This window comes from Equus przewalskii, chromosome 15 (assembly GCF_037783145.1).
Source record: "Equus przewalskii isolate Varuska chromosome 15, EquPr2, whole genome shotgun sequence".
Classification (NCBI taxonomy): domain Eukaryota; kingdom Metazoa; phylum Chordata; class Mammalia; order Perissodactyla; family Equidae; genus Equus; species Equus przewalskii.
In genome coordinates this window covers 39,535,262-39,555,782 of record NC_091845.1, presented here as the reverse complement: position 1 = coordinate 39,555,782, position 20,521 = coordinate 39,535,262, and the positions used below count along the sequence as shown (strand labels likewise).

Sequence of the window (20,521 nt, the reverse complement as noted above, 5' to 3'; positions counted from 1 at the left end):
CCCTCTAGCTGTTTTACTTAGAATGTAAGATATACTGCCTGCCCATCCTGGCTCAGAATGTCTACAGCAGGAGAGCACCTCACTGGTTTCTGCTTTCCAGATTCACATGTGTTTGGCCATAGTTGGTAGTCCCAACAGAAGAGCATGGGTGGCAGATGGTGGGGAATTGAGTTGGCCTGTATAACAGGCAGGGAGCACAGGGAATCATATCATGCTTCCTGTCTGGTCCTTGTAGACCCTTTTGTGGTCAGATGCACCTGCCTTACCTTGGCAGTGAGGAGACAATACAGAATAGGGTCTTGCCATAGGTGTTGTCATCTCTGACGGTGCTGCATGTCTGTGGGCTCATCTTTATTCTTGAAAATGAGGTTTACCTGAGTTCTGGCTACTGAGGCCAGAGCCCACAGCCAAGCATAGGTGGGCTTGTGGCCCTCCAGACCAGGGGACACAAGTTCAGCACAGTGTTTGCTTTTGTCTCCTGAAGGTAGAGATCCACTTTTAAAGGGAATCGTTCCCCCAAATAAATTTGTTTTACCTTAATCCCTTCTTTAGTGCCAGTGTCCAGTGGTGTACCTCTGACCAGGTTCACACATGGCCATACCTGGCATTGTCCTGCTACACTCTCCTCTGGTGAACTTCAGGGTGAGAGTTCAGCATGGCCCTCCCAAGGGCACTGGTCTTCCCGGCTCAAGGGCCTTGTTTGCACAAGTTGTTTTCATGTTACCTAGAGTGTCTCCAACGGCTGCTCTGGGGGTTGGGTATTCTCCCCCTTGCCTGGTTCCTCCTGTTGGAGGACACCATCTTTAGGGTGTAGGAGTCGGAGGCCAGGAGCATCCTGGGTTTGTGGTCCCAGCTCCTATACTAGGAGGGGCTGGCTAGGGAAGAGGGCCAGCTTTTGCACAGTTGAGTACACAGGAGCAAGTGGTTTGCATGATGTCCTACTTGTCCTGAACCTGGTCCTGTGGTCCTTTGAAAAGTTACATCTGTGAGTCCTGGAGTTTCTGTGGCTTTGTTCAGTACCTCCACTCTGAGGCTGGCAGAGCCTGTCTATACTTGACAGGGCTTCCTTGACCTCATGGAAGAGTTGCTTGGGAGATGTGAATATTGTGTTGGAAATTCTTTGATATTCAAACATCTTCACCTCAGTCAGAAATTTCCCAGGTACCATGTAAGCTGTAAACTTGAAAACAGAACAGCTGTGAATCTGGAGTCATGGGTACACTGTTGGCTGCAGGCACCCTTTCTCCCCACCTCAGGTTTTGTCTCTTCCTGTCATCTCCTGTAAGGGAGGAACTGTGGGGTGAGGTGAGAGAACAAGTTAGGAGTGTAGGAAATGAACCCAGAATTGACAGTTGAGAGCTAATTGAACAAGGAAAGTGCCTGCTGCAGGTCCTAGGGGTGGGGTGTGAATGCTGTGCTGGGACATGGAAGATCCTGGCATCTGGAGCCTTTCTCTCTCTATTGAGTCCTTTCCGTGTCACTGCCGTGGCATGGACCCAAGTTGCAACTGTGTACCTTAAGTCACACCCTCGGCATCCCTGGGCATTTTTGGACTGCACAGCTACCGTGTAGTGCACTTGCATCCAGCGGTGGCTCCAGCCACTGGAGCTCCAGGAGGTTCTGTGCCCAGACCAGAACCTGCCGCCCTTGACCTGTGGAGAGCTTCCTTTTGTGCCCCCAGCCGCTGTCTTTCATTAACATCATCGGGAAGATGGGAAAGGTCAGGCAGAATTTTTCTGCCCCACAAATAGAAGGTAAAGGAAGGCACGGTGTTTTCATGAATTTGCCATATATCTTTGTTTTCTTCAAAGAAAAAGTTGAGGCAATGTCATCTGCTCAAAGTTGAGTGGTTTATTCAAAATAAACTGAAATTTTCTGATTACAAAAGTGTGTGTAGAGTTGTTCTTCACAGGATCCAAGTAGTCTCCTGAGCGAATGCCCCAGGGACTTCTGGCCAGTGAGCACCAAATGAGGGCCTTCCTAGTGGTTGGCCCCCTCCAGATGGCTATAAGATCCCACTGCCCTGACTCTGCTCTGCTTTTCTTCCCTTTCTGGCTTTCTTGAGAGAGGGCACCTGTGGAAGAAAGTGGACTATCCTGGCAGTTTTGGCTCTCCTCTCCTTCCCTGGCTGCAGACTGAATCATTCCCCACTGCAAACAGATCCCAGGATTATAGTAGGGTACTGATTCAAATGCCCCACAGCCCCTGCTGAGGCCCTGAGCCCCTCATTTGGAAGACCTCTGGGTCCCTCTAAAGCAGATGTGGGAGCCTAGAGCCGTGGAGTATGGCAGGGGGGGTTATGGCTTCACAGAGACCCTGGGTTTACAAAGAGAGGACCCTAGACAGAAACTGAAGTGTTTGGAGTTTAATCCCAAGGGTTGAGGACAGGAAAGGAAGTTTGGGTTTTTGTTGAAGGGGTCCACATTTGTAGTGTCAGGAGTGGTAGCAACTTCAGTGATAGCTCAGGGGTGAAGGCTCCAGAGCCATGGGCAGCATGCACAGAGCAGTCAAGGCCAGAGAGGCCTCAGGCACTGCCAGTCTGAACTCCACAGCTGCTCTACTGGGCACCTGGCGTACAATGGTGTGCAAAAGTTACACGGGCTTTTATCCTTCAAGAGCCTGCAGAACACGAGACACAGACTGAATTGGTCACTAGTGAATGTTTTCACAGAGGCAGCAAGACCAGAGGCTGAAGGGCCTGTGTACTGGGCTCTATTTTGGGCACTGAGGACACAGCCATTGATCTTAGCTTGTTAGACCAGTCCCTGTCCCCACAAGACAATCACACTAACGGTCACTGAACACATACCCACTTAGTCCTCACAGCAGCCCTGTGAGGTGGGTGCTCTCATGGTCCACATTACATAGCTGTTCAAAATGAGAAGTAATTTGCCCAAGGTCACTGCTGCTAGTAAATGGCAAAACAAAACATGTTTGCTGTTAGAAAGTGGAAAGTCTGATTTTTATAATACAGATAGAACACAGCTCAGCACAAGGCCCCAGTTTGACTGTATCAGCAATCAAGGTTGGGACTGCCACCCCCATGAGGTGAGTCAGCTTGAGTGGTGAGAGGGCCATAGGTTTAAAAAGCCAAGAAACTAAGAGTTTATGACATGGTTGTGAAATTTCCACAGCCAAAGAGCAGGCAGAGCAGAAATAGGGGGTGAGGCAGTCCCCCAACCCCACCCCCGCTTGCCTTCGATTGTCTGGTTAGCAGTGAAGGAGCTGTGTGTATTAGTAGGAATAACTCAAATTAGATATAGGTAATAGAAATGTAGGAGAATGGAGTTCAGAAAGATAGTTTAAGGAATATGGGAATTTTGTGGTGATCTAATTATATGTTTTATTTATTTATTTATTTATTTTTGAGGAAGATTAGCCCTGAGCTAACATCTGCCGCCAATCCCCCTCTTTTTGCTGAGGAAGACTGGCCCTGAGCTAACATCTGTGCCCATCTTCCTCTACTTTATATGTGGGATGCCTCCCACAGCATGGCTTGCCAAGCAGTGCCATGTCTGCACCTGGGTCCGAACCTTCGAACCCCGGGCCACTGAAGCCGAACGTGCACACTTAACCACTGGGCCGGCCCTAATTATATGTTTTAAAAGGCTAAGGAGTAAATGGTCTCAACATTGATTCATGGGTACCAGAAAACCACGATATCTTGGTAAAATTGTGACTCTTACTGGTTGGTATTTACATGTAAAAACAGGAGAGGGGCCGGCCCGGTGGTGCAGCGGTTAAGTGCGCACATTCCGCTTCGGCGGCCAGGGGTTCACAGGTTCTGATCCTGGGTGCGGACATGGCATGGCTTGGCAAAAGCCATGCTGTGGCAGGTGTCCCACGTATAAAGTGGAGGAGGATGGGCACAGATGTTAGCTCAGGGCCGGTCTTCCTCAGCAAAAAGAGGAGGATTGGCAGCAGTTAGCTCAGGGCTAATCTTCCTCAAAAAAAAAAAAACTTAGAAGATTCATATAATTTTGGAAAAATTTACTCGTTTTTGTTGTACTATTGTACTCAGAAATTGAGACACTTCTGACCTAACTAGAGTGGATAAAAGACAAACTGCAGGAAATGGGAACACTCCTAAATTGGTAATAGAACTTTCATCTATTTGAATCAGAAACATTTCTTCTGCAACCATTCCATTCTTTTGGAATTCATTTCAGGGAGAAGGCGCCAGGTCCTTGTTGCTTCCGTCTTTGCCTCTGTGCAAGGAGAGTCCAGGCTTGCCTGGTTGCCTGCAGAGCTGTCAGTTCCCATTCCATCTGAAGTGGGATGCTGGACCACTGGTGTTTGGTCAGCATCCCAGCTTTGGCTGAGCCACAACAGCTCCCATTGCCACCTGCTCCCCTCTCCCCGCCTTGGAAACGTCCAGAACCTCTCCTTTCCTTGGGCAGTGTTTCTCTGTACTACCCTAAGGAGATTGACAAGATGGTCCCTGAGAGTGGCTAGATGAGTGGATGCACCCATGTGCTTGGATACTGGTGAAACCTGGCACTGTGTGTAGAATCTCGGAGAGAAGGAGGTGGGCCCGCCCTTGAAGCCCCTGGCCTGACCTACTGAAGAGACTGGAAAATGCAGACTCCACTTTTCTGGGAGGAAGTGGCGAGTGGGGGGATCTTAGGGTAAGGAGGAACCACCAGTGGGACCAGCCTCGATGGTGTTGCTCTTGTCTGCATGTCCACCTGGGGGGGTCAGCTTCTGCCCTGGGGCGTGTACATCTCTGCTTAAGGATAACCCAACCCTAGGAGAACAGGGAGCACAAAAATGCCCAGGCTTTGGCACTTGGCCACTGATATGTCCTCCCACCTCCATATTTGGCCATAATCTGAATTTAATTTTCCTCTGAGGCGATGTTGTCTCAATTATAGAAAAGTCCCTTTCTCGTCCTTCACATGTGCTAGCTTTGAGGCAAGGAATGTTCCTGTGCGTCAGAGCACCTGCTGCATTCCTGCGGGTTACCGGTAGGGATCTGATCTTCGTGGTGCCAGGGCTCCTCCAGGAAGCCCTCTCGGATCACCTCAGACTGGGTCCCACCATCTATGCGACCCTGCAGCATCAGGCAGCTTCCTCCTAAAGCCTGACTCCTGCAGACCTCTCCAGGAGGTCCAGACCGACAGCTCCACTGGTGTCAGTGCCGAAAGCCGTGGGCCCTACACCATCACATGCACAGTCATCGGCCTCCGCGGTGCCCCAAAACTGCCGCAGTATTGAGTCATCTTTTGGCACTGCCTCCTCCTTGCCGCCACCCCACTCTCGGGAGCGAGAAAACGCAGACCGTACTTTTCTGGGAGGAGGGAAGTGCGTCTTAACCAGGGAACGGAGAAACTACTAGTGGGGTTGTTTTTAATGGTGCTGCTCTTGTCTGCATCTACCTTGGTGGCGGGGGGGGGGGTGGGGGGGGTCGGCTTCTATCTTGGGGAGTGTGCATCTCCGCCTGACGATAACCCACCTCTGGAAGAGAAACTCCAGTGTGGGCCGGGGTCCAAGGTGCAGAGGGACAGAGCGCGAGCGCGGGCAGCTCCTGGCGGACGCAGCATCCCCAAGCACCAACTCCTAGTGACCACGGCTCGCGCGGGCTCTGCGGCGGTTGTCCCGGCGACCGCGCGGCGCGCGGGCATCCCCGCGGCCCCTCCCCTGGGCGCGCGCGCGACCTGAGCGCCATGGCGGCGGCGGCAGGCCCGAGGCCTGAGGTCCCGAATCCGCAGTGGGCTACTCCTGAGCACGACCAGGCCCAAGCAGCGGCAGGGCTGGGCGACTGCGAGGACGCACCTGTCCGGCCGCTGTGCAAGCCCCGTGGCATCTGCTCACGCGCCTACTTCCTAGTGCTGATGGTGTTCGTGCACCTGTACCTGGGTAACGTACTGGCGCTGCTGCTCTTCGTACACTACAGCAACGGTGACGAGGGCAGCGACCCCAGGCCCCAGCGCCGCGCCCAGGGCCCCTCGCCCGCTCCAACCTTGGGTCCCCTCACCCGGCTGGAGGGCATCAAGGTGAGGACCCCCTGCTTCACTATGTTCCAGGCCCTGCACGACCAAGCCCGTGACGGCCGGCGCTCAGCCCAGGGCCGCCACGCTGCTCCCCGTGCCGCTCGGTGCCTGTCCCCGGCGCAACCCCTCACTCGCCTGCCGCCGCGCTCTGGGCCCGGGCGCCTTCCCCCTCTAGCGGCGCGGCCTGGCTCCTGAGCTGCCCGCTGTGCCCCCTTCCCTTAGGTGGGGCACGAGCGTAAGGTCCAGCTGGTCGCCGACAGGGATCACTTCATCCGAACCCTCAGCCTCAAGCCGCTGCTCTTCGGTAAGTCTGCTGGGCGCTCCTGGGAAGGGTCAGGGGCTGCGGTTCGGTTGGCCGCCTTGAGGCTCGTTTTGACCACGTGACTTGTGTTTTGAAAATGGCTGCTTCAAGGTAGCCCTTTCTTTTTCCACTCAGAGGTTTCCCAAAGTGAGGTACCTGCCCCCACCTCCATAGTAGGGTTACAGGGTGACCTTTTCACACTTCACTCTCTGACCCCTACCCTCTGTGGCTGATCCTTCCATCACAAGGCTGGGCAATGGTACCCTGAGACTAGTGTCTAAACATTTCACTGAAACTGTCTTTGGACATTCCCTACCATCATTAATTCCGTCACTTTCTAGAATGAGGGGAGGATGGGAGAGACTATAACCAGGTTCTAGCTAATCTCAGGACCTCTGAGGAGGAATCTCATTCCTAAAGTGGGGCCTGTGGTCTGATAAGAAGGAGGCTGTCCAAATGTGGATAAACTGGTGCCCCCAAACCTGCCGCACTGGGGCACCAGCCTTTGCTACCAGCACTCTGGGATTCTTAGCACGGAGTCTTGTGTACAGCTGTAGTAGACAAAGCTTTCCAGGGTAGTCTCAATTGGAACCAGCATCATAGCTCACATTTTCTGAGCTCTTGTTATGTTCTAGGCTTCATATGATCATTTCATTTAATTCTTACACCCCTCTGTGAGGCGGGCATAGAGCCCACCCTCAGGCTCGTGGATGAGAAAATGAGGCACAGAGAGCTGCAGTTGCTTGGCCAGGCTCATACAGCGGCTTCAGTTGTGAAGCTAGGATTAGAACCCAGGCAGTCTGCTTCTGGAGCCTGTACTCTAAAGCCAACGTGCAGCTGTGAGGACTCTGAAGTCCTTCAAAGACCACCAGTGTCAACAAGGTGGGGGTCTCCACACCCGTGACCTTGCCCAGGGTAGGTTTGCCCAGCCCAGCCCTGGACACCCGGTCTCAGTGACTCACTTATCTGCAGACCTGAGGCCTTTCCTTACTGCTGGGGATGGAGTGGGTAAGAGGCTTTTAAGGAGGGGGCTGGGGACCAAAGCAGAGTGTCTGAGCACATGCCATTACCCCTAGGGCAGAGGGTCCTGGTTGGGGATTATGCCTAGACTTGTGAGAAGGATTTCACTTGCAAGCTGTTTGAAGGGAAATAATTTATGATGTCAGTCCTGTTGTGAGAGGGGCCCTAAAAGGCTCTTACTACTATTATTATTAGTACTGCATAATGTTGAAGTTTGTGCCAAGCACTGTTTTAGGTGCTGGGAACACAACATTGAACAAAATAGAAAAAAATACACACACACACACACACACACACAAATAACCACCTGAAGCTGACACTCAAGTGAAGAGACAGAGACAAAAAATAAACAAATAAATAAATATACATGTTGTGTCAGATGGTGATAAGTGAATGCAGACAAGAAAGGCAGAATTTCAGCTGGGCTTGAAACTCTTTAATTAGGTGGCCAGTGTGAGCTTCCCTGAGAAAGATATTTGAGTCAAGACCTGTAGGAGCTGTGGAATCAAGCCAGGTGGCTGTCAGGAAAGGGGGATCCAGGCAAAGGGAACGACGCTCACCCCATCACTATTACACTGCTGTGAACAGACACATCTGAGGGGGGCGTGCGTTCTCGCATCAGCCCTCTGGGGACCTGTATATACTTAATTCAGACGTATGTTAGGTTAAGTGAGCCACGAGGCCATAAGCCCTGACCCTAACCCCCTAACATGCAACTTGTTGTGTCCAAATCCTACAAAGCAGAGAATGAGAAAGCCAGACCCGAAGTCACTAAGAGTAAATTATAGGAAGCAGAAGAGATTTGACAAAAGGTAAACTGGTTCTGGTTAAGCCATGAGCCGGGTCTCTGTTTCCTCAGACAAATTACAAAGGGCATGATTAGGAGAATTGGGCAGTTGCAGCGAGACCTTCCTGCTTCTGGTCCTCATTTCCTCCAAAACTCTTACATTACCTTTGAGTCTGTTGGTGGAAGATGTCCCAGGTTTTACCCAGAATGTCCTGGGGCTTGCTACCTGGTGAAATAGGTGAGACAAATAAAAAAGAGATCAGTGATTATAAGGCCACTTGTGAGGCAGAGGAACCACAGGGGAGAGGGGGTCCAAGAAGGGGCAGTTCCTGAGTGCTGTGGTGTTGGGTGAATCCAAAGAAGGAAGCCTCCTCCCAAGAAGGAGTATCTGTCTGTCTTCTGTGCCTGCCTGTCCATCCATCTGTTGCCCTAAAGAGGCAGGCATGGCTCAAGGAGAATGGGTTCTGCCACCTCTGTCCTGCTGCTCTTGGCTCCCAACCTGTGACCCACCAGCCTCAGGGATCTAAGATGCCAGGGCTCGAGGGGTGGGTGTTCAGGATGTAAGCTGGGGTGAGGAGACTGGGTTCTACCCCAAGGTGCCTCCCATCTCTGTGGAAGGGAATCCCACCGCTTCACAGGGAAGACCCCATGCAATCTCCAGTCTCCCCCTTTGAGGAACATTTCCTGTTTCCCACCTTTGTTCCGAAAGACATTTGGCAAGTGGGGCAAGTGGCCCCACCCTGTGGTCCTGGCAAATACCTGCTTGATTGTGGTAGGCATTTCCCAAGGACTTGGACCATCAGAAGTCAGCTGAGGACTTTGTCCCATTCTGTTCAGAAGGGACGTGCTCCAGTTCTGAGTCATGGTCATTTCGTGGGGACACTGCTTTCTTTTATGTGGCTCACATCTCCCTCTACCTCACCCCAACCACACTCATTCTGTTTTTAAACAGCAGATCATGTCTCATCACTCCCTCCCTTAAAAGTCTCCAGGATTTCCCTTTTGATTTCTAAGTCTTATTTGGTGCCCCAAGGCCCTCTTACCTCTCAGACCTAATCTCCTGCCGCCCCCAACTCCACTCCCTGCTGATTCTTGGACATCAAGCTCATTGCTGCCTTGGGGTCTTTGTATGTGTGGTTCCCTCCACCAGAAGTCTCAGACCTGGCTCTTCCCACAGAGGGTGCCTTCAGCCCCATCAGGCCTTTGCTTGGACATCCTCTCCTCAGAGACTTCTTGTGACCTCAAACTGGTCTTAGGAGGTTCCCAGGCCCTCTGTTACATCAGCCTGCTTGGTTTTCTTCTCAGCACTTAGCATCACTGGAAACTATCTTCTGTATTTATTTGTCATCTGTGCCTCTGCCCCTTAAAGGTGAGCTGCAGGTGCGGGAGGCCTGATTTGCTCTGGCTGTGGGTCCAGTGGCCAGAGTTGTGTCTCCTGCTGATAATTATTGGCCTGCCGGAGGGGCTTATGGGCACTTGCAGCCAGTCCAGCACCTGTCTGCTTGCCCAGAGTGGCCTCCACCACCACCCTGGGCAGGTGCCTCCTGATTCAGCACCTTCTTCAAGAGCAGCAGGGGGGCACTTCCAGTGGGCCAGCAAGAGTTTTAGTCCATTTTCTTAACTATTTAAGGTAGATGAGTAATTGACACCAGTACACAAAACAATCTATTTTAAAACCATAACTACTTATCATAGGATTTCCAGATGTATTCTTTTTCAGCTTAAGAAAACAATTAGGCAGCTACTTAAGACCACGGTGCTCTTGACAAACACCAGAAGCCCATAAGTAGGGAAAGAATTTTAGTGTGCATGTTAGTTCCGGGTTGTAAGCAGCTTAATGCAGTTTTCTGCACGGACCCCTCCCCACTCCCCTGCTGTTGCACAGGCCTGCTGCTTGGCCTCTGGAACTCAGTAAAGGTCAGGCAGATATAATTGAGTCTGTCTGGGACTTGACAAGTAGCATGCTGCCCAGGGTGAGCGTAGCGCAAGACTTTGTGCCTGCCCTGAGGCTCAGTTTGGGGTGCTGAGGCTTGTGAGCAGAAGCAGGGCATTAGCCAGGCTGTCATCCCAGGCCTGAGAAGGACAGAAAAGTGGTCTGGCCTTCCCAGCACACACAGCTGCCAGAGAGCCAGTCTGCCCCTTTGTCTAGGCAAAACACTACCAGCTCAGGAACGGGCCGCCCTAGCTGTGACCATTGAAGTGGGCTTCTGCACTGCTTGAGCCATTCCTGGGTGAACCTGGGGGCTTCTCTGAACTCTGGCCTGCAAATATCTGTGGAGGGCAATGCAAAGAGAGTTTTATGTGTGTCCAGGGGAGCACACAGTTTGCATGGCAATTGCAGAGGCTTTAGCTACAAATCCCAGGCGTGTCCTGCCTGTGTTAGCCTTTGTTTCGGGGGCTGGTAATGGTGCCACCTGCACGTGGCCGGCTGCAGATTTTGGTGACCCCGGCTCCAAGCATAGGCTGTGGTTAGCAGCAGCCAATGGCCCTAAACCTCCCCACTCAGAACATAGGTCCCAGCATGCCTTCCACGCAGGAGACTTTGAACACATGTGGCATCCAGCTGCAGCCAGTGTTGAAGAGTGGGTGCCAGCTCCGTGGGGGGCAGTGGGCCCACCTTCAGCACCTCTAGGTGAGCCCAGGGCACAGTCTGAGGGGCTGGAGGAAGATCCATTGCGCCAGGAGAGCCTAACCTTCACTGCTGAATGAGATCAGGGGTGGGTTGATGAGCCAGCCTCTAGAAGTATGCCCCATCCCCTCCACCTGGTGAATCAAACCCCCTTGTCTGATGCTCTTGGAATTAGGGTCCTAGAGAAGAGCTGTCCTCTTGGATGCCACCCTCCTTAGCAGATTTTTTGTTGTTGTTTAGCAATGTCCCATGCTTATTAAAGGAATTTTTGTGTATTTATTTTTTGATTGGCACCTTCTATGTGCCAAGCTCTTTTTTTTTTTTGAGGAAGATTAGCCCCCAGCTAACATCTGCTGCCAATCGCCAATCCTCCTCTTTTTGCTGAGGAAGACTGGCCCTGAGCTAACATCCATGCCTATTTTCCTCTACTTTATATGTGAGACACCTGCCACAGCATGGCTTGTCAAGTGGTGCCATGTCCGCATCCAGGATCTGAACCGGCGAACCCCAGGCCGCTGAAGCGGAACATGCGCACTTAACCACTGTGCCACTGGGTCGGCCCCTAAAGGAATTTATTTTTTAGCTTTAGCTAGGCACAGCATATGTGTATCCCCTCTTTCTTCGTTGCCTTAGCACCAAACCAGGAGCTGGAATGAAGGCACTCCCAAGGTGTAAGAGGTGCTGGACAGTAGGGGCTCACCAAAATTGCTGGTGCAGAGCCTGTCCAGGACTTCCTTGGATGAGTGGGCATCCTGCAACTCTCAGTCCCACAGCTGGCTTGTGGCACCAGGGGGAGGCACCAAGTGAGGCTCCCATGAGCTGGCAGTGGGGGAGGGAGGCCATCAGCACCAGTCCCTTTCGCTTTCCCCTTCTCCTTTACCCTTTTTGAGACAGACGGCTGCTGTGAGCAGTCTCTTTTCTTTCCCACCAAAGAGACCTGATCCTCCCCGGGAGTGATTTGAAAGGGTAGGGCGCTGCTTGTGGGGCCCAGGGCGGGCAAGACCAGCCTAGAAGCCATACAGAGACTCACGCTGGTGGTCCAGGTGGGAGCCTTTGGAGATGGCTGTGACCCAGAGGCCGTGGCCCCTGGCGAAGTGTCTGCAGTGCAGGATGGCTGGCCAGGGGTAGCTGTAGCAGGCCATGATGGATGCGCAGCTGGCCTGCACTGCCTCGCACAGGCTGCGGCATGGGTAGATGTCCCTGTTGGGGAAAGGGTCAGGGGCGGAGAGCGCTCAGGACTAGGGTTCGTGAACTCCAGGATGGGGCCTCTGGGTGCTCCTAACAGTGAGGCAAGGCCAGTAACTCCGAGGTTGCTGGGCATTGACACCCTGGTCACCTAGCAACAGCCCTGCAGCCTGGCTTTCTGTTTACTAGAATCTCAGCCCGCAGCCCTGCATCCCCCCTCCCAGTGCTTCTGTCATATATCCCCACCCTTCCTACTGTGGCCCAGACTTTTTCTTTCCAGCTTTCCCATGCACCTTCCCCTCCAGCTCAGGTGGACCTCTAGTGCCTGGGAGAGGGGTATGGAAGGGGCCCTGCACTCCAGGCCTTCACTCTTTGTCTTGGAGAGAGAAAGCAGGGCCCTCCGTCTTGTCCTGAAAGGCCTGCAGGACACTGCAGTTTCCGGCCAGGGCTGAGGTTGGCAGAATGCAGGGCCTGATCCTCGAGTTCTGAAAGAGCCCATTTTTGCTCCTACTGTCATGGTCACCCTGAGGCTCTGGGAAGGGTCCTCACTCTGCAAAGAAGGAACTGAGGGAACTGTTGTTCACGTGATAAGTTAGGCTGGGGAAGAGGAATCAGCCTTGTGATCTCTGGACTCTCTGGGAGAAAAGGCCACCAGATGATCCTTAGCTCCGTCTTTGTCCAGGATCCCTCGGGCAGACAGAGTTTCCACACCACACTGGAGAGGGGCTCCCAGCTCCCCAGCCTAAAGCAACTTGCCCACTTGCCCTATCTTGACATTTAAGAGCCCTTGCTGATCTATGGGTCTAGACAAAGAGTGCTCACTATTGGCAGTCCCCGGTCTGTGTCTCCTTTGTCCCAGGAACAGCATGACAAAACAGTCCTTCCTCTTCCTCCTCGCGCCTGTCAGCACCCAGCAATGGTTAGTGAAGAGCTGCCAAAACCTGCCCTGGTTGAGGAGAGGCCTCCTGCCCTCACCTGGGAGCTCACCTGCGAGCCCCTGCCCTACTTGTCGAAGCACACAGGGGCAAAGAGGGAGCAGAGGAGGAGGCGGGCATCAGGGTGGCACTCCCTGGCCAGCAGGTGTAACCAGCTGACTGACTACTGGCTGGCTTCTGCTACTGTGTCATGGTCCAGGAAGTCGGGCAGCTGCATCTCTGTGTAGCCAATGTCGTGGCACATCGCCATGGCTTGGGGAATGGGCCCCATCATCACCACATAGCACTACCAAGTGCCACTAGCAGTCACAGCCCTCATCACCTGCTTTCTCCCTTGGTCTTTTTTTTTTTTTGAGGATGATTAGCCCTGAGCTAACATCCATGCCCATCTTCCTCTACTTTATACATGGGACACCTACAACAGCATGGCTTTTGCCAAGCGGTGCCATGTCCGCACTCGGGATCCGAACTGGCGAACTCCGGGCCGTCAAGAAGCGGAACATGCGCACTTAACCGTTGCGCCACCAGGCCGGCCCCCTCTGCCTTGGTCTTAATGGGTGAGGTTGAGGGCTTTATAGAGCTGTACCCACACCCCAGAAGCTGAGGTTTGCCCAGCTCCCAGGTGCTTAGACCCACCTGGGTAGGCCAGCATGCATTTGATTAGCACACAGAGGGACACTGTAGAGGTTGGTGGCATCTCCTTTGGGCCTGTGGATTACCGGCACCTAATAAACTGAAGAAACCTGGGCCTGTGTTTTCTTTTCTTTTTCTGGTTTACTTTTCTTGTTTATTTGGTTTTTAAGCCATCATGAGGTGACTCTGCTGATTAGCAATTTGTTCTAACGCATTGTCCAACAGCGCCGTCCCCCAGTGGATGGTGCACACCCTTTCTGGGTTTGCCAGGTTGCAGGGTCAAGCAGGCCTGTCCTCACTGTCATCATATCTCGGTCACCTGCCCATGAAAGCTGAATCCAATCATGGATTTTGGAGTACAACAGCCTGGGTGGCCCTGGGCAAGTTGCTGATGTGTTTGTGCTTGGGGTTCCTCATGCATAAGAAAGGAGCATTAGTGGGCCTGGCTTTCTAGGATGAGTATATGGATGAAGGAGTTGATGACATGCTTAGGGCTGGACACAGTCTGTGCTACCTAAGTGTGATCTGCTGTGATTACTATTAAAAACTGCTCCAATCCTGGCTCTGAATGGCCACTTTCCTTCCTCTTTGCAATGACTGGAACTTCATGCTGGCAGTATAACCCAGAGAAGTGGCAGGAGTTAGGGGTCACAGTGGCAGCATGGCCCTTCCTCCAATCAGTTCCTTTGTGGGCCTCATGTCCCCTGTCTAAGGAAGTCCTCTCTCCCAGAAACAAGAGAATGAAGCAGGGATCAGATTCCTGTCCTGGAAGTGCCTAGGGCCACTGGGATGTGGGCTCCCCAAGTGCGAGGCTCACATTCCATCTCCACCAACTGGCTTGTGGAGCTGGGGTGGGGGCTTCCAGCCACTGGAGGCAAGCCCCAGGCCTCACTGGCCTTTACTTGGGTTTAGAGGCCTGGAATAAGCATTCCCAAAGCAAAGGACACTTGGGGCATCTTCTCAGAGCATCTGCCAAAACCCTGCCCACTTGTGCAGGAGAGTGGAGGGCAAGGGCTGGCCTGGAACACTGAATATCTTGCATTTTGTTCATTTTTATTTGAACAGTGCTGAAGAGCAAAAATGAAAGCAAAAAGCAGCCATCATCCCCCCACTTTTTAAATATATACCCAGTAAGAAGTGGAGGCCAACCCTCTGCCCTTCAGATCTACCCCCTGGGCTTCAGTCCCACCCCAGAGTGGGTTAGCTTATACCCAGCTTAGCTCTGACTCACCTCCCAGGCCTCCCTTGAAAAATATGTGCTCTCAGCATCAAAGAGAGAGGCCTCATATTCCAGGCACTGGCCAGTCTTTGCAGGACAACTCAACCTTGGGGTCAGAGTCCAGAGCAGATGTAAAGGCGTATGTGAAGTCCTCCTGACGTGGTGACCACCAGGGGACAGGGAGTACCCCAGGAACTCTGCAGAGAGGAAGGTACTGGGTGCATCAGTGCCTTGGCTCAGTCCTTGGCCTCACCCACCTCCTCTTCTGGCAGAAATCCCTGGCTTCCTGAGTGATGAGGAGTGTCGGCTCATCATCCACCTGGCACAGATGAAGGGGTTACAGCGCAGCCAGATCCTGCCCACTGAAGAGTACGAGGAGGCAATGGGCACAATGCAGGTCAGCCAGCTGGACCTCTTCCGGCTGCTGGACCAGAACCGCGATGGTCGCCTGCAGCTCCGTGAGGTTGGGATCCTAGGTTCTGGGAGTGGCCAGCATTGTCTTTCTGATGGCCAGGTCACTTGTCCTGCTCAGCCCTGGCCCCAAGAGTCAGATGTTACCTCAGATCACTTTGGGCATGCCCAGGCCCAGGGTGCCCTTTCTTCCCTGGAGAGCCTCTTGCTGCCCTGGGAAACCCAGAGGATAGCAGGAGAAGCCACCTGGGGGTGATAGCATTTATTGCCACAGTTCCCAGGTATTGTGCCATCTGTGGTCTGGATTCCTTGATGCCATGGTCGGAAGTCCCCAGAACTCATGGTGGATGGGGTAGCAGCTCTGATGTGGCCAGAAGTCTGCATCTCTCTCTGCATGTCCCTTACACCCAGGCTTCTGAGAGAGGTCTTGGTGGGGTGTGGAGTCCCTCGTGTATACAGAGCGCCCCACTGAGCCTGGTCTTCCTGAGGGGCTGATGGTCATGCCCTGGCTAGGCCTGCCCCTGGTGCCTGTTCCCTCTTTGAATCCAGACCTTGGCCTCCCCCACCTCACTTAGGGTATCTGAGTGGGACACAGGCCTATCCTTCACTCTGCCTCCTACCAGCCCACAGTGCTCCCCATGGAGGCCATAGTCTCAGCAAAGCTGGGAATTCCCATGGCCCTCAGGTCTCTTGACTATCTTCCTGGTCTCCTCCCCAGAGCCTCTGGGCTACTCTGCCTATCCTCACTTCAGCTCAGGGACCTCAGGCTCTGTCCTGTGTCCTCGCCCATGCCCTGTCACCTGCACCCTTAGCCCTACAGCCAGAACTTGGCAGCTGTCTGCACTTTGGTGGTTCTCCATCATTGGGGCCACCTCACTGAGGGACCATCTTGTGCTTTAGGTCCTGGCCCAGACTCGCCTGGGAAATGGACGGTGGATGACTCCAGAGAACATTCAGGAGATGTACTCTGCAATCAAGGCTGACCCTGATGGTGATGGTAAGCTCATACCTCACCACAGTTCTGTCCCTGTGAGCCTCCTTCCCCTATAGCCAGATAGCCTCTATGCCTAGCTTCTGGAGCAGCCATAGATGAGGAGGTGAGGATCCAGCCTTGCCCTCACCCCTAGGAAGTAGGCGACAGTCAGACCCTCCCATTCCCCTTGGTGACAGTCTAGAGGACAGTTCTTGGACACCCTTTTGACCTCATCAGGCAGAGGCTGGGGTAAGGTAGGGTTGCTGGCCGGCAGAGGGCAGAGGGGGTAGAGCAGGAGCAAAGGGACAGTGAGGCCAGCTTGAGTTTGGCTGTTCACCCTGATCCATCCACCTCTCCAGCTGGGCATGGGGTCCACCCCAGCAGACAACCTCACTAGTCTAACCAGTGTCTCCTTTGCCTTTCTCTTCGCCACCTGGAGCATGCCAACTGCTGGGGGCAGATGTGGGCAGGGGACTTCCCTTTGGTAAAAATCCCCAGATTTCTGAGGTGTAGTCACCACCCTCATGCCCAAGTTCTGGACCAACTGAGGAAGATAATAACAGTCAAATAGGACTTCGAAGAATGGCCTTGTGGTTCGTGAACCCAGAGTGAAGAATCTGGCTGGGACCTGTGGGAGGGGCATCATGCTGCTACTGCCCCATACAGAGCTGGTGACAGGCTCACAGCTCTTGAGTGTCCCCCTCAGAGAAATCTGGGCCAAAGGGTGGAAGGTGTCTCCTTGGGTCAGCCAGGATAACACGGAGCAAAGACACCAGCCACTCTTCCAGAACCCCAAGAGGCTGGAGCCCCTGCTTTTGGGTTGGCCAGGAACAGGGAGAGAGTGTTCTCATTTGAGAGAGTGGCCTGGCTTTCTTTGCTGAGGTAGACTGATAACCCAGCAGGCAGGACTGGCCAGGTATATTTCACCCAGGATGGGACCTGAGGTCATGAGGGAACTGCCAGGGATCGGCCCCAGCTTACACCCTGCAGTGTGGAAGGCTCTGTACAAAACTGAGCATTGACTGCTCTCTTTCTTCACCCTCTATAGGGCTGGAGGGTGGCCACCATGCTCTATAGGGCCAGGCTTGAGGGCCAGGACTAGTCCTTGGCCTACAGTCCTGGCCATATAGCTCAAGCTTACTTTGGAGATCCTGCTCTGGCCAATCTACCAGGGGTTGGGCTCCTTCCTTTTGGGGGCCAAATCAGGGCTCAAACTGAGGCACTGAACTTCTCTGGGTCTTCCAGTAAGGGCTTGATGTGAAAGAAGCCAGGTTCATCTGACCCAAGAGTCGAGGTTGGGGGACAGGTGCACGTGGCATCCCAGCTCCTGAGGCCAGGGGTAAGTAGGAAGGTGCAGGTAGGTAGGCAGGTGGCCTCCCCCCAGAGGCTTGGTGGGCACTGATGCTGGGTCCCTGTGCAGGAGTGCTGAGCCCACAGGAGTTCTCCGACATGGACCTTCGGGACTTCCACAAGTACATGAGGAGCCACAAGGCAGAGGCCAGCGAGCTAGTGCGGAACAGCCACCATACGTGGCTCTACCAGGGTGAAGGTGCCCACCATGTCATGCGTGCCATCCGCCAGAGGTGAGCACCTGAGGCTGTCCTCCCTGGTGCAGGAGGAGAAGACTGTGCAGAGCCCCCACAGAAGTCCTTGGCTGGGGCCAAGAGGACAGAACTGATTAGCCAAGTCAAGATTAAGTTCCACCTGTTAGACCAGGATTGGGATGCACTGAACGATAGGCAATTAACAAAGGCAAATTAGCCCTAATTGTCGGCAAACAGTATACATTTGGGATTAGAAACAGATGGAATGTTTGTTTTCTGCTAGAGAAATGAGCCCTTATCTCTGTCCACAGGATCCCCTGCCCCTGAGTAGCCAGGGGTTTGAGATAAACAGCCTCCTTCCTAGGGGGATTGCCACCCCCAGCTTAGTGGAAATCTCATCTTTCTGGCCCAGTGGGTGTCTCTGGCATCCAGGGAGAAGGCTCATCATGACTAGCCCCTCCCTGCTTCTACTGGCCAGGCTGGGGGGACTTGAGGGGCTTCCAGGGGAGGTGGGCAAGGGTGGAGCTTGTGGCAAGCCCAGGGTCCACCTTGGCCGGCTCCTTCAGGGTGCCAACTTGTATGGGGCTGCCCATCCGAATGCCCACTGCTTACCAGGGTGCTACGCCTCACCCGCCTGTCACCTGAGATCGTGGAGCTCAGCGAGCCACTGCAGGTTGTGCGGTATGGCGAGGGAGGCCACTACCATGCCCATGTGGACAGCGGACCCGTGTACCCAGAGACTGTCTGCTCCCATACCAAGCTGGTAGCCAACGAGTCTGTACCCTTCGAAACCTCCTGCCGGCAAGTACCTGTCACCTGGGGGCTGCCTTCAACTCCCAGACCAAGCACCACTTTGACACAAGCACAGTCCTGCCCTGTGGGTATGCCCCTTGGCATGGGGCCAGGAGAGCATCGGGTCATCCTGGTCAAGGATACCCCTATTACTCTCTCCAAGATTGTTTACCAAGTGGCAGGAAAGGGATGGCCATCTTGTCTCAGTGGCCAGACTGAGGTACCCACAGACACTGAAACAAGGGGCAAGGCTGGACCCCCAGCTCTTTCTGCCCCCTCCCCTGGATGTTGATTCTGCCTCCACTGCTGGATGCGTCAGCTTCTGCCTTTGAAGCTGTGTCTGCCTCCCCTGCCAAGGCACAGAGGCAGGTCTCTCTTCTTCACGTAGCTGCTCTGGCTCGGCCCCTTCTAGGCGCAACCAGCCCTTCTGCATGATCTTGCTGCTTCTGTTAGCCTACTTTCCCAGCTGGCTTTTGGTCAGGGCCTTGTAATTTAACTAAGTGCACCTGTGATTTTGGCCACAAAAAACACTGTGACACAAAAAGAGACTGGGTTTGTGGGAAGAAGAATGCACTAGGGACACCTTGGCACTGACCTGCCCTGTAGTCACGGATCCTGGCCTGCCCCTCTGGCCCTTGGAAACCTGGGCAGCTTATCCTGCCCACAGATAAGCCCCCTGGGTGACCACAGCTGGGGACCTGCTCAATCGCCCTCCTGCCTTACAGCTATATGACAGTGCTGTTTTATTTGAACAACGTCACTGGTGGGGGAGAGACTGTCTTTCCTGTAGCAGACAACAGAACCTACGATGAAATGGTAAGGGCCAATAGGTCTGTTACTCTGGTGGGATGGCAGGGCCTTGGGCAAACGTAGTACATACCCCTCCAGACCTGGGATGAGGGCCCAAGTGGACCCCTGGGTACCTCTGACTGGTTTCCCTCTGGCTACCTTTGGCTGCCTGGCCTTGGCTCCTGGCCACACAGTGGGGGCAGCTTGAAAACCCCACCACCCTGATGTCCACAGAGTCTGATTCAGGATGACGTTGACCTCCGTGACACTCGGAGGCACTGTGACAAGGGAAACCTGCGTGTCAAGCCTCGGCAGGGCACAGCTGTCTTCTGGTACAATTACCTGCCTGATGGGCAAGGTGAGTGCCTTGGGCCAGGCCAGGCGTGCTTTGAGGGAAGGTTCTCTTTACCCAGCACCGATTGCCACCCTAGTGGGCTGTTTCTGGCTGCCCTGCAAATGGTTTTCTGCTCCTAGTGCCTCCCAGAAACCATTCTCAGTGGTTTCCAAGGCCTGCACTTGTGCAGCCTCCTAGGTTATCTTAACCCCTGTGATTCCCTGATCCCCAAGCCTTCCAGCTCACTGGGGCTGGGGACACATGTCCCTCACCAATCCAGGCTGGGAAGGGCTATAGACAGGCCTGGCAGCAAGCTGGTTTGAGGGTCAGTGGTGCTGACAAGGCATTAGTTGGGGAGAGATGCTGAGCCCCCAAGGAAGCCTTGGGGCCAGATGTTTGCCGCTGCAGGAGCGCACAGCTAGGTCCACCCTTGCCATGCCCTTGGGCTGTATGAAGCCAAGCCCAGCCTAGACTCCCTCCAGTCCTCTCCCTTGTTCACATCATCCTCTTCTCCTAGGTTGGGTGGGCGACGTGGATGACTACTCGCTGCACGGTGGCTGCCTGGTCACGCGCGGCACTAAGTGGATCGCCAACAACTGGATCAATGTGGACCCCAGCAGGGCGCGGCAGGCGCTCTTCCAGCAGGAGATGGCGCGCCTGGCCCGCGAAGGTGGCACCGACTCACAACCGGAATGGGCCCTGGACCGGGCCTACCGCGACGCGCGCGTCGAGCTCTGAGGGGAGTGTCGGCCCCGACCTCCAGCTGCAGATTGCCCGCTGCCCAAGGTCGGGGGCCCTACCGTCCCCCTTGTCCAGCTGCAGGCCAAAGGCCTGGCCGATGTTTTGCCCCATCCCCGTCTCCAGCCGCGATTAGGGCGCAGTTCATATATTCATGTTATTTAATGTGTAAAGATACCCATGCTGCCCCATCAAATAAAACTACACGGCTTTGAGCCGCTGGGCCGGAAAGCTCCCG

General features: G+C 53.9%; 1 protein-coding gene across 1 annotated transcript; it reads left to right on the top strand.

The window, feature by feature from the left end:
• The first annotated feature begins 4,936 nt into the window (after positions 1–4,936).
• On the top strand, positions 4,937–20,514 carry P4HTM (prolyl 4-hydroxylase, transmembrane). Its single transcript, XM_008523926.2, has 9 exons — positions 4,937–5,996; positions 6,216–6,297; positions 14,975–15,165; positions 16,014–16,110; positions 17,507–17,669; positions 18,246–18,431; positions 19,148–19,238; positions 19,446–19,569; positions 20,063–20,514. The coding sequence occupies exons 1-9, from the start codon at positions 5,667–5,669 to the stop codon at positions 20,281–20,283; spliced, it is 1,485 nt and encodes a 494-aa protein (XP_008522148.1). The 5' UTR covers positions 4,937–5,666; the 3' UTR covers positions 20,284–20,514.
• The last annotated feature ends 7 nt before the right edge of the window (positions 20,515–20,521 follow it).